The sequence below is a fragment of the Strix aluco genome, chromosome 4 (genome assembly GCF_031877795.1).
Source record: "Strix aluco isolate bStrAlu1 chromosome 4, bStrAlu1.hap1, whole genome shotgun sequence".
Lineage (NCBI taxonomy): Eukaryota > Metazoa > Chordata > Aves > Strigiformes > Strigidae > Strix > Strix aluco.
Window position 1 is genome coordinate 1,831,795 of NC_133934.1, and position 12,838 is coordinate 1,844,632.

General features: G+C 48.0%; 1 protein-coding gene across 8 annotated transcripts in view; it reads right to left on the reverse strand.

Moving 5' to 3' along the window:
• Nucleotides 1-12,838, reverse strand: part of SFXN5 (sideroflexin 5) — a 107,001-nt gene that overhangs the window by 39,613 nt on the left and 54,550 nt on the right. Inside the window, exon 10 of one of the 8 annotated variants that reach the window (XM_074821759.1) lies at nt 11,749-11,824. The exons of the other annotated variants lie outside the window; for them this stretch is intronic. Coding sequence (XP_074677860.1) covers nt 11,749-11,824 — 76 coding nt within the window. The remainder of the gene's footprint in view (nt 1-11,748; nt 11,825-12,838) is intronic. 8 annotated transcript variants of the gene reach the window in all.

Consider the following 12,838-nt stretch of genomic DNA (forward strand, 5'->3'; position numbering starts at 1 on the left):
ACTCTCCCTCACAATATTTTCTCTTCGTCATCCAAAAAAACCCAAACGCGCAAACAAAACCCAACAGCCCCAAACCGGGAATTTTAGGCCGAAAATGGAAGTCTTTAGCAACGCCTGGCCAAAAAGTTTTCAGCCAAAAATGCAGCAAAATTTAAAAAAAAAAAAAAAAAAATTCAGCCAAAGCCAAAAACCTGACAGCAAATAGTGATTTGGGGGCTTTTTTTAAAAAAAAAAAAAAAAAGAAAAGAAAAGAAAAGAAAAGCATGAGAGAACATATTTTGCAAGCTGCTACATTATACATGCATCCGCAGTGCATCTCGTCTTTTTGGAGGCTGAGAGGAAGATGTTGAGAAGCAGAACTGCTGGGTAAGCCCTGCATAAGCAGAGTGCTGGTTTTCAAAACCCGTGGAGCGCTTCCAGAGCCCCACGCGGCTTTCACCAGGACCCCAAGCAGGAACCCTTCCTCCTCTCCTCGGCCACTGCAACTAGCGTCGAGCCCAGCAGAGCCACAGCGGTTCTTCTTAGTCTAAGCAAGAATAAGCATTTTCATCTTAATTTTTTTTCCTCTTCAAAAAATGACTGAATGATTTTTTTTTTTATATTTTCCAAGTTCTGGGATCCGTATTTGCAAAATTTGAATGCTTCCAGAAACTAAAGCAGTCGAAAACGAGTGGCTTTAAGAGTAAAGCTAAGACAGTCTTAAGCATGGCTTTGCTAGTGCTGCCCCATGGATTTGGGTATTTATAGCCTGGATACAGCTCATCAGTGTAGATGACAAATTTTGTTGGGTTTTCAACCTCTGCTTGTAGGTTTGATGGAAGGATTTGACCGTGAAGTGGAAGAGCAGCAGCTTTTGAAACAAAAAAGATGCAGCCGAGCCCAGGAGAGACACCGCTGTGAGGCTAGTGGTAATAAAAGCATTTTACTTTCAGATTCAATTTGGTGTTGCAGATGAACTCGCTCCTCCACTTACAGCAACCACCCCGCTGTGAATATGAAATTAAATGTTGCTATAGATTTAAATCCAATCTCCCAAATTCCCAACACAAGGACTAGATTTAGGAAACTAATGAGGGTTTGTTTTTTACAGTTTTGAAACTGCTTTAGCCAATCTGTGAACTCTTTCCCGCAGGTCACAAAGTGGAGTGAGGGTAAACAGGTCAAGGAGAGCTCCAACAAGGAGCAGGTACTCCTCAACCTCAGACCACCATCAGTAAAGAGAGCTTAATGAGTTTAACTCCATGGGGCTGGCCAAAGAGCAGTGACTATCGAGGCAAATTCATCCTTAACAAAACAACTGCAGGAGTATTATTGTATTTTTTATTATTTATTATTATTATTATCATCATCATCACCCTGCCTACAGCCTGAGTCACAGATCTGGGATCTACGATGCTGGTGCTGTACAAACACAAAACAGAGTCAGGTGGGATTCATCACACTCAATGTGGTACCTCCAGATGGGCCTTTGCAGCCCAGGGCAGAGAAATTAGCCTTTTTAAGGGTTTTTATTCTCCTCCCAAGACAGCCATTCATGGGTGCTCATGTGGAACAGCCCCAGCAGTGCCTATTCAATCCTGCTGACTACCAAAGGGTTCTGGGGACGCAGCTCAGATGAAGATATCACAGAATCACAGAATCGTCTAGGTTGGAAAAGCCCTTGAAGCTCCTCCAGTCCAACCATTAACCTCAAACTGACCGTTCTCAACTCCACCAGATCCCTCAGCGCTGGGTCAACCCGACTCTTCAACCCCTCCAGGGATGGGGACTCCCCCCCTGCCCTGGGCAGCCCATTCCAACGCCCAACAACCCCTTCTGCAAAGAAATACTTCCTAAGAGCCAGTCTGACCCTGCCCTGGCGCAGCTTGAGGCCATTCCCTCTTGGCCTGCCGCTGGTTCCTTGGCTCAAGAGACTCATCCCCCCTCTCTGCACCCTCCTTTCAGGCAGTTGTAGAGGGCCATGAGGTCTCCCCTCAGCCTCCTCTTCTCCAGACTAAAAAATATTCCTGCGCTGTGACCCAGATTAGGGGACAAATCCAGCTTTTTCAAACTGCCTGTTTTTTGAGGTTTCTCTCTCCAGAGCACTTCCTTGATCTGGCTGACAGAGCATCCCACAAGGTGGGCACGGGGGATACATTACACCATGACTGCTGACGTCCCGCAACACAAAAACGGGGCTGAACGCTGTCAACGGGAGAGCAACCTTACTAGGGCTCTACTACACGTCTGGCAGCATTCTGCCCTTCCTCCCTCCCTCTTCTTCAACTGCTGAGAATCCCTGTTATTTATTTTGCTACTGGTTTTGTTTTCAGCATCAACAATGTTATCTCGGCAGAAGGACAGTTTGCGGTGTTGCCGTACTTGAAGCCGTTCCATCAGACAATGTCACAGAGTGACTGTGTAATAATAAACCAAGATTTCTGTTTCCTTTTCTTTTCCTTCTTGTCTCAAAGAAGTTCTGAACTGATGTCCACCAGGACATGAATGTTAAAAGCACAGGAATTTTTGAAAAAAATCCCTGCTTTATTTTGAAAAAATACCCTTTTTTTTCTTTATGACTATTAAGATATTTGAAGCCTGAGAAATGGCTTTTAAATGTCTGAAGTTGGCAACGATCGAGCCATTTGATAGAGGTCTAACCCTACACCTCCTAAACCAGTTCTAGAGCAGTAAATACACCAGCAGCTCAAGAAGTTATTTCACTTAATTTTGATACGGACTTTTTATAAAATAAAGGAGTATTAGGAGTCCAGCGAGCAAGGTGGACATAGGTTGGCAGATGACACCACCTAAACATCGCTAAGCATCTCTCTAGACTTAATTAATTGAGTTGGTGAGATCTCCACTGATTTAAGGGATTCAACTTTCCCAGGCTCCAGTAGCACTGGGGCAACCCTGACCACTGCAGTTGGAGCTGGCTGCTCCAAGTGACCTGGAAAGTCAACTTGTAAGGAGGGACTAGCTCCAAAGCAGCTTATCCTTCAGCCCTCAAATCACCAGATTGCTGAATTAGAACACTAATTGGATCTGATGAGTCCCATACAGCCAAAATGAAGAAAAGAGCATTAGGAGAAGGAAGGAAAAAAATCATTCATTAGGGCTGAGAGGTGAAGATGGAGGCAGAGAGATGGAAAACTGGGCTGTTTACCAACTGGAGCTTTACCAAGTCAAGGAGAACAGAATGGAGGAGTATAAGGGAAGGGAAAGCAATAACAATCCAAGTGGAGAAGGAAGTTAAGAGGGAAGCAAGAGTAAGGAAAGGAAGAAATTTGAGTCATGCCCAAGATGACTGCAGAAGGGATGAGTGCAGTAGCCCCATAGTTGGATGCTTCAGTGGAAGAAAATGGTGTCATCTTGAGAAAGAAGCAAGATTGCAGGAGAGGTATGAGCAGGAAAAGAGGGGATTAATGCTGATAATGAGAGAAACTTGATCTGGCAGATGCTGGAGAAAGGAGGATGGCAGGGGCCCATGCCCAGGACAACAGGCTGTTATTTCAGCATCAAGTTTTCCAGGAATCTGGATCCTGCACAGAGGCAACACCACACCTGGGTGCTGTGGGGCTGGGCTGGGCCGGAAGGAAAGGGCACGGATGAGGACAAAGTTGCTGGAAACAAAGACACACCAGTGAAACAAGAGAGAAAATGCTGCAGAGAAGAACGAGGGGTTTGGAAGGCGGCAGTCAGCGAGGACCTGGCAGTTGCCACGTGCTCCTGAGCCCAGAGGCAGGGTGAGGGGCACTGGGTGCCCATCTTTGCCTCTGCTACACCAAAGGCTCGAGGCTGTGCCTTTGGGAAACGGCTCGATGGAGGAATCCCCAGGCTGGGTTTCCAGTCTGAGTGATCATACCACTCTCTTCTGGTGTCTTCTGGTATCTGGACTTGGTCTCTGTGAATCATTAGAGAAGAGGAGGTGCAGGAACAGGAGCTTTTGAGCACAGGTATCCAGATTTTAGAGACAGGCACCGCTTCATTAAAAAACTTTAAGCAGCAAACAGAAGTTTATCACCGGCTCCTCCGATCTACTGTGATTTTCCTCCTGCTCCTGGCTCCCCGAAACAGTTCACCTCTGAGGAAGTAGCTGGCCATGCTCCATCCCCTCCCATCCCTCGCCCTACTTTGCACCAACTTCCTCCGGCTTCTAAGTGTTTCTTGACTGCCCTAAGTGGCGGCTAGTCCTGAGGGCAGTGGGTGGCCTCCCGCGCCGTCTCACAAGCTGATTATGGGCATCACACCAAATTCACAGGCTGTCAATGCAGCCGCTCCACACGGCTCACAAACAATTATCAGGAAGAAGGAGCTGGGATTAGAAAAATCCACAGGGGCGCCTCCACCTAGAGAGGAGAGTGAAAAATTGCGTGTGTGTGAGTTAAGTGTGCAATGGGAGCAGGGAAGGAGGAGCAACCCACGGCTGACGGCACAGGAAGGAGAAGGGTTGCTGTCCCAGAACACTGCGTGCAGAGATGATCTCCCTGCCCCGGGTCATACACAGATGAGACTGAAAACTTGGTCCAACAAGATCCTGTCCTTCCTGAACATGGAAAATAAAATCAACATCCTGGCTTTTTATCACTCATGAATTTTATAAGCGTAATGAGCCAGCCCAACTCTTAATTTATCTAATCAAAGGTCTTAGATTCTCTTTCTAGCTTTGGTCAGCCACCCTCAAGCATCACCTGGCTTCTTTTAAAGGATAGAGCTGTAAAAGCAACTTTTTATTATCCACGCTTACCGGCATCGGAAGATTTTTAAACCTGTGTATCGGAGCAAACGTATCCCTTGTAAATGGTATCAGTGATACAGTTTGCTGAGCTGTGGGAGTCAGGGCTGCAAGGGCAGGTATCGCCAAAGCCGGCTGTGACACAACCATCACAATGCTAATATTATTTTACAGCAATAATCTTGGGCTTGAACAGTCTTCACCTCTCAGCTTCCTCAGGAGAAGAAAAATAAGATCTTTCTGCTGAAATCCTATGTGGTCATGAGAATGTTTTGGATTGCAAGGGATGTTTTCAAGACAAAGCACAATTCGATTTTGCAAAATACTAACTTTTTATTTTGGGGGGGGGGGGGATCCAGCTGGTTTAAAAATATAATTTTTGCAATGTCCATTTGTCCAAAAACTGCCTCTGCTTTAATCTGATCTCTCAGACCCACACTGGGCTTTGCTGATTAGACTCCTACGCAACTTTTTTTTTTTTTCCCCTGATACAGCTAAATATAAAATTTAAGAGTTCTAATTTTTGTGTAACCTTCGTGCTTGACCAGTTCCAACTGCCGCTGAGACTCCTGCAGGAATTAGAATCTATGAAATCCGTGGGAACACAACCAAAAATCTCAAAGACAAATTATTGTGTTTCAAGAATTCAGAAGCTCTGCAGAAACCCTACATGTCACTACAGGAGTTCCCAAAAAGCTGTATTTTCTTGGAAATAACATCACCAAGGCTTCTGTACACATGAAAGTTGCCTCAGGATGACTAAGACACCTGCATCACAGAGGAGAGATTTCCCACTGCGAGAGCAGGAATTTGAGTCCTGGAGCATCTAGGTTTGAGTTTCTGCTCTGAGAAGCTTCCTACATTGCTCCCAACACCAAGTCACGTAGCTTCTGTCTCTGTTTCCCAACCGTGCAAGAGCTGAGAGCCAAGCCCACCCTCCCGGGGACACCCCAAGATCTGCAGGGGTTCCCGTACCACGTGCTTGGGGTCACTGCAGCACACGCGCTACTCCATAGCGAGAGCCCTGCCCTTGGCTCCTGCCCAAGTGATCTCATTGCACTTAACTTCAGCAGATTGTTGCTGGTTTCTTCTTTCAACTCCCGTTTTGGGCTCGTGAAGGCACCAGCCTTCAGCAGGCAGGAGCAGCTGGAGGGACTAACCTCCACCTGGGCTCTGCTGGTGGCACCCACAGACTCCCCAAAGCCATCTTTTTGTTTGCCCAAAGCCACGAAGCACTTGCACGCTCCACTTCTGCATAGCCACTGCAGGGACAGGAGGGGTGACAAGCAGCTGAAGGGAGGCAACATCTCCAACTGCTACAGCAGGATGAAGATGTATCCAAACCCACAAATCAAGATTAATAGTGCCTGGGGTCCTAAAACTGATCTGTACGAAGCTCTAGACTAGCAGGAATGTTTTTTTTTTCCCTTGCAATTTATCATGGGATACCTCAGCAAACCAGATTAGCTCATTAAAACTGTCTTGCTTCTCTCTAGTTTTAATTTAGTTTGGTTCTATACATATTCAAGTTTAACTCTGTAGATTTTCACAGTTTGTGAAAGCACCAGGTGCACCTACACAGTCAGCCAGAGCATCAGTAAACCATACTGGCACCAGTTCCCTCCCTCCGCTGGCTGGTCCAGAGTCAGGATTTAGGGTCAGGAAGCCAGGAGGCACTTTTAAAATGAAAAGACCTGGGTCTGCCTGTGAAGAGATGCTTTAAACACCCTCCCGTACGCCGCAACCGGCAGTGACTCCAAGGTGAGTCATTAGTAGCTGATAGCACCAAAGTTATTAATGGCATTAATCGCCTGAGTTTTTAACGCCAAGATGACCTGGTAAGGTAAGCTAAAAGGAAACGTTCGAGTCCTGAGAAGGTACATTTTAAGCGTATAGATCAATACAAAATATACAGCCTGGCTGGCAGTCATGGTTACATGACACTGCATCTCTCTCTCTCATACAAAAGAAGACAAAACACCTACTTTTGTCAGAATTTAGCTCAGGTTGCTAAGTGAGAACAACGTATTTATTTGCCTCTGTACTGACAAGACCATAAATCCCCAACTTGCACTTAATAAAAACCTTCTAAGAAGTTACAAACCTCAGTATAATTGAAAGGGGAAGGAGGGAGCCCGGACACTTTATTAATTAGGGAAAACCCCACCGTCCCTCCACTTACGAGGTGCCTGATCTCACACATGTGGTTTTGCTTTCCCTTTCACCAGGGGAGAATCAAGCCCCTATCACAAGGGGGAAGCTCAGTGCCATCATGCCTAGGCAGTCACGACAGACGCTCCCTGGTTAAGTTACATACACCTATATATGTAAAACACACCTGCCAGGCCTGCTGCTGTTTAATTAGAGCCCATCCTGTCAAGAGGGGAGGACAATGGAGCACATGTCTTCTGAGGAGCGGCTGAGTGAACTGGGGGGGTTTAGTCTGGAGAAGAGGAGGCTGAGGGGAGACCTCATGGCCCTCTCCAACTCCCTGAAAGGAGGGTGCAGAGAGGGGGGATGAGTCTCTTGAGCCAAGGAACCAGCGGCAGGCCAAGAGGGAATGGCCTCAAGCTGCGCCAGGGCAGGGTCAGACTGGCTCTTAGGAAGGATTTCTTTGCAGAAGGGGTTGTTGGGCGTTGGAATGGGCTGCCCAGGGCAGGGGGGGAGTCCCCATCCCTGGAGGGGTTGAAGAGTCGGGTTGACCCAGCGCTGAGGGACCTGGTGGAGTTGGGAACGGTCAGGGTGAGGTTCATGGTTGGGCTGGAGGAGCTTCAAGGGCTTTTCCAACCTTGATGATTCTGGGATTCTGTGATGCCATCAGTACCGATGTACATGGCCCCTCGAGGGCACATGGAGTGGACAACAGATGGACAACGAGGTAATGACCTGGGCACCAAGCTCAGCGACAACACACTGCTTACTGGGAGACGTCAGAAACGTGGCCAAATGATCCTGGCAGAAGAGAGAAACCCCTTGGAGACTCTGCACAGGGGCTTCAGCATCAGAAAGAGCAAGATCTGGAGTTGGTCTTGGCAGAACCTGAAGCCATGATGGTGGAAATTAAAAACCATGAAGCTCTGATCCAAAGACAACGGCAATAACACCAAGCACCGTCAGATGCTTCAAGGAGAACGTACAGAGAAACCCAGCGACTCATCATGGCAGGCTCCAGATCAGGCAACTCCTGGGCTAACACCACCGACCTCCAGGCTGCGGGTCTCAGCACCAGTGACAACCCAGAGAGCAGCTGCTCACAGCCCCTGTTCGGACCTGGTTTAATTTGCAGGCATTTAATTGCAGCTGCAAGAATCACTTCTGACCTCAAACTGAAGTTACAGTCTAAGGCCACAGTACTGCAGAGTCAGAAGCAAAAGGAATCAGCAATACAGCAACAAACTGAGTTTAGATCTGGAATTAAGAAACCGACTTATAAAATATGTTAAAAAACCCCAGTTATTAACAATAAAATTGGTTTTGATTATGTAGCTTTTTTAACCTTTTCAAAGTGTGACAAAATTAGCAGAGAGCAGGAGCGTGTGTGTGTCTGCTGGAAAGGGTTTCTGTATAATTACAAACCCTCTGATCAGTAGAGCTCTTGGCGCTAGAATATTTGGGGAAAAAAAAAAACCAAACATGTAAAATATGCTTGGTCTTTCTCAAGTCTTTTTACTACTCTCTGCCTTTGTTTGCCTTGCTTAGGAAAACCAGCTGGTATTAATTGCACTTCATACACCACCATCATGAACAGCAGCCAGATATCAGAAAATAAGGCCTAATCACAGGAATCCACTCAATTGTTTAAAAAAACCCCAAATCAATTACCGCTTGGAAAAGCAGTAAAACAGGAGCAATCAAAAGAAAAGGCAGGAAGGAGGCTGGTGTATGGGGAATGTGATAAAAATAAACTACAATCACAGAAGGAGAAATAGAAATCTAGGTTACTTAATGGTAATCAGACTCCTCTAAACGTATTGTCGGCCACCAGCGAAGTTTGGAGATGCCACACGCTAGTGTGGACCAGGTAGCCCAGCTCCTGGCACATGGCTGGTGGCAGAGACAGTGCAGAAGTGTCACGGAAGAAGTTAGAGATGGAAGAGATCTGTTCCATCAGCCTTTTCACCTCTTCCCCTGCTCTCAATCCTAGCATTATGCCTTCCAAAGTCTTCTCTAGCCTTAATTCAAGTGGTTGCTTCACCTGAGTACGGCAGGGGAGAAGAGATAAAATTCTGGAGCTGGCACAGCTTTCCTTGCCTGAAGCTATGCTGTGAATCACTCTGGGCTGGGAGTAGATGGGAAAAAAAAGAATATCGGGGAAAAAATATTGAAATATTGAAAAATACTGAAAAAAAGAATATTGATTCCTCAAAAAACTCATCCCGAAGGGCAGCAAATCAGGAGTCCGAGATGTAGCACTGGATCTAAGAGAGAAGCAATTCCTCTCCCTCTGAAATGGGGAAAGAATCAGGTTATTTGCAAAGATTTGCTAAGACTTCCAGTTTAATTGCAAGAAGCGCAAAGCCAAAATCTGCTCTTCTGTACACGTGAGACAGCAATTTGTTTGTCCCTCTCGTTAAATAAAGACGCGGAGGGTGAAGACGATGGGAAGCACAATCACAAGTCAACTGATGTGTCATCTCGTGAGCCTTCTCCCCGCGTCGCTTGCCAACTGCAAACATGGAAGGGGCTCGCTTTAATTAATACCGGGTCTCAGCAGACCACTGGAGGCAGTGGCACTTGTTTTCAGGTCATCTGGTCCTAATAGGCTCACACTGGGAGGTGATTTGTTGCTAACTGACAGCAGAGATCGGTTAATGAGGGCTGAGGCCTTACAATCCAATGTAATGAACCTCAGGGCTATTGCTATATTATTTGTCATCATCCTTTAAAAAAAACCAAAAACCAAAACGCTCAAGATGCTGGCTATTAATGCAGATATTTACAATATAAAAATCACTCCCTGCTCTACAGGATTTTGTCTAGGCTGCTCTGCATGGGCAATCGAGCCCGCAATAAGTGGTGCTAAGGATTATCAGGACACAAGCTATTCGACAGTAACACACACGTCAGTAGTGTCCCCAACGGCTCGTCTACGCAGGGACATCAGTGCACAGCGACTTCATCTCATTTTCACACATTCTATGTGCCTGCTCCACTTCAGAAGCAGATGTCCTTCCGACAGCAGGAAGGAGAAAGTATCCATGAAGGCTTCTGCCCTCCACCGCTCCCCCGACTACATCGATGGATCTACAGAAAGCTCCTGCCTCCCCGTAACAATAATCTGACCCTCAGAGCACCACAGCTACAAACCCACCGCTGTTAGAGAGCTCACGGTACTCTTCATATACACTAAGGGCATCCCAGTGGAAGAACCGTCTGGTGGTGGGGCCACGGTGGCAATTCCACAAGAAGACAACAACACCCTCACAGCATCCACACCGCTGGAGGAAGATTTCCTCTTGCACAAGCTTGAAATGAATCACAAAATCATCAAGGTTGGAAAAGCCCTTGAAGCTCCTCCAGCCCAACCATGAACCTCACACTGACCGTTCCCAACTCCACCAGATCCCTCAGCGCTGGGTCAACCCGACTCTTCAACCCCTCCAGGGATGGGGACTCCCCCCCTGCCCTGGGCAGCCCATTCCAACGCCCAACAACCCCTTCTGCAAAGAAATCCTTCCTAAGAGCCAGTCTGACCCTGCCCTGGCGCAGCTTGAGGCCATTCCCTCTTGGCCTGCCGCTGGTTCCTTGGCTCAAGAGACTCATCCCCCCTCTCTGCACCCTCCTTTCAGGCAGTTGCAGAGGGCCATGAGGTCTCCCCTCAGCCTCCTCTTCTCCACACTAAACCCCCCCAGTTCCCTCAGCCGCTCCCCATCACACCTGTGCTCCAGACCCTGCACCAGCTCCGTTGTCCTTCTCTGGACACGCTCGAGTCATTCAATGGCCTTTTTGGAGTGAGGGGCCCAAAACTGAACCCACTCATTGAGGGGCGGCCTCACCAGTGCCGAGTCCAGGGGTAAGATCCCTTCCCTGTCCCTGCTGGCCATGCTACTGCTGATACAAGCCAGGATACCGTTGACCTTCTTGGCCACCTGGGCACACTGCTGGCTCATTACCAATCCCACCCCCAGGTCCCTCTCTGACTGGCAGCTCTCCAGCCACTCCTCCCCAAGCCTGTAGCCCTGCTGGGGGTTGTTGTGGCCCAAGGGCAGCACCCGGCATTTGGCCTTAGTGAAACTCCCCCAGTTGCCCTCAGCCCATCGCTCCAGCCTGGCCAGGTCTCTCTGCAGAGCCTCCCTACCCTCGAGCAGATAAACCCTCCCACCCAACTGGGTGTCATCTGCAAACTTACTGAGGGTGCACTCGATCCCCTCATCTAGATCATCAATAAAGATGTTAAACAAAACCGAGCCCTGGGGGACACCACTCGTGACCAGCCGCCAACTGGATTTAACTCCGTTCCCAATGTTTTAAGTACAGAATATTGTGGCATTGCCTTTCCTCGTGGTGCTTTTAAACCTCTCCAGGATGGACAGCCACGGTGTGCAAGATAACCAGGCCCTGGAGCTCCAGCTGGAGACGCACCTACAAGTTACGAGGATGGATAAATCCCAGCATCGTTTCAGTTTCTGCATTTATTCAAAGCTTGTTGCTCTGTACAGACCATCAGCTCCTTCACCACCAGGGAGTAAACGGTACAACTCAACGGAGGTACAAACCACCATGGGACAAAGAGCTGATCTACCTTCAGTAGCCTGATGAGCCACCAGTGGTGACAGCCACATTGCAGTAAGAGCAGGCCACTGCTGGTTTGCTGTGATTTCTTTTATCTACAAGTCCTGGTGTAGCTTTTCACACTGCTTCAGAGAACAAGCCTTTCTCACAGCACCACTGATGGTCACTTCTGCGCTCTGAACCTATCTCTTTGCTTCAACTCCTTTGCAGTCAGCCTAGAAGGAACCAGAGAGTTTAAAGACCTGCATCAGCTGTCCCAAGATGGACACCTCCGCTCGCCGCCCAAGTGGTTTCCTTACCAAAGCCTGTCAGCTTCTTGGGGTGACAAAACTCTGCCAACATCACTTCTCTGTGTCTCCTGCCCTGTATCTGCCCCTGTTGCCAAAATGGAGAGGAGCATTAATGCCAACACCGTGGAACCAGTCGTCATCCCTCTGCTGCAGCTGCGCCGGGGGCTGGAGGGCAGGTTGTGAGCAGCAGCGGCGTGAGCTTTGCATTACTAATTCACAAGGTGGAAAAAATTCTGAACTAAGGGTCGAGGAGGATAGTCAAGCTCTCCCATGCTACACCGGGAAACTGTGGACAGAGGACAGCTGCTAACCTCCGCGTTGAGGTTGGTGGGGTGGGGACTCGGGCTGTAGTTCAGCTGCAGAAGCGTGGAGCTGGCGTGGACACATCTTCACAGGGTTATGAAGTGGGGGAGCTCGCACCAGCGCAAGGCCAGTCTGTGTGCACAGTCTGGGTTAATTCTGCAGCTGCAGGATGACACAGGTGACAACCAGTACGGCAACCAGTGAGCAAGCCAAGCCAGCAATACGGAAAACTATCAAGCAAAAGCTTATCCAATAAAACAGTCTCCACTCAAAACTGTCAGGCACTTCACCAACTCTACGCCCTTTGCAAAGCCACCTGGCAGCTGCAGAACACAGAGACTGGCTTTGGGAAGACTTTCTGCTGTCCATTGTGGACACGACATGCCAAACCGCTCACTGCTAGTTCCCAGCCAGGAGCTCCTGCCTCTATAGTTCTCCTAACGATCCGCAGCCTGCTCTAGACAAACATTTTACCTTGTAAAGAACTCTAAACAAGCCCATGCAGCTTCTTCCCAGAGGTGAATTGGGGAACCTGAGTACAAATGGTGTGGTGAGCAGGCTGAGTGCCGACCTCCTCCCATGGCACAGACTGTTTGCAGAAAAAATGCCTGCAAAAGGGTGTCTGTGGCTTGGCAAAAGGAAAAAACTCTTGGCCAGAGGAAAAAAATACAAACTGCTGTGGGATCTTTAATGTTTCAGCAGAAAAGGTACAACCGTACGTTTCAGAGACTTATTTGAAAACCCAACATAAGAAGAAACTTCCCTAAGTTGTTCCTGAAAAATGTACCTGCCTCCT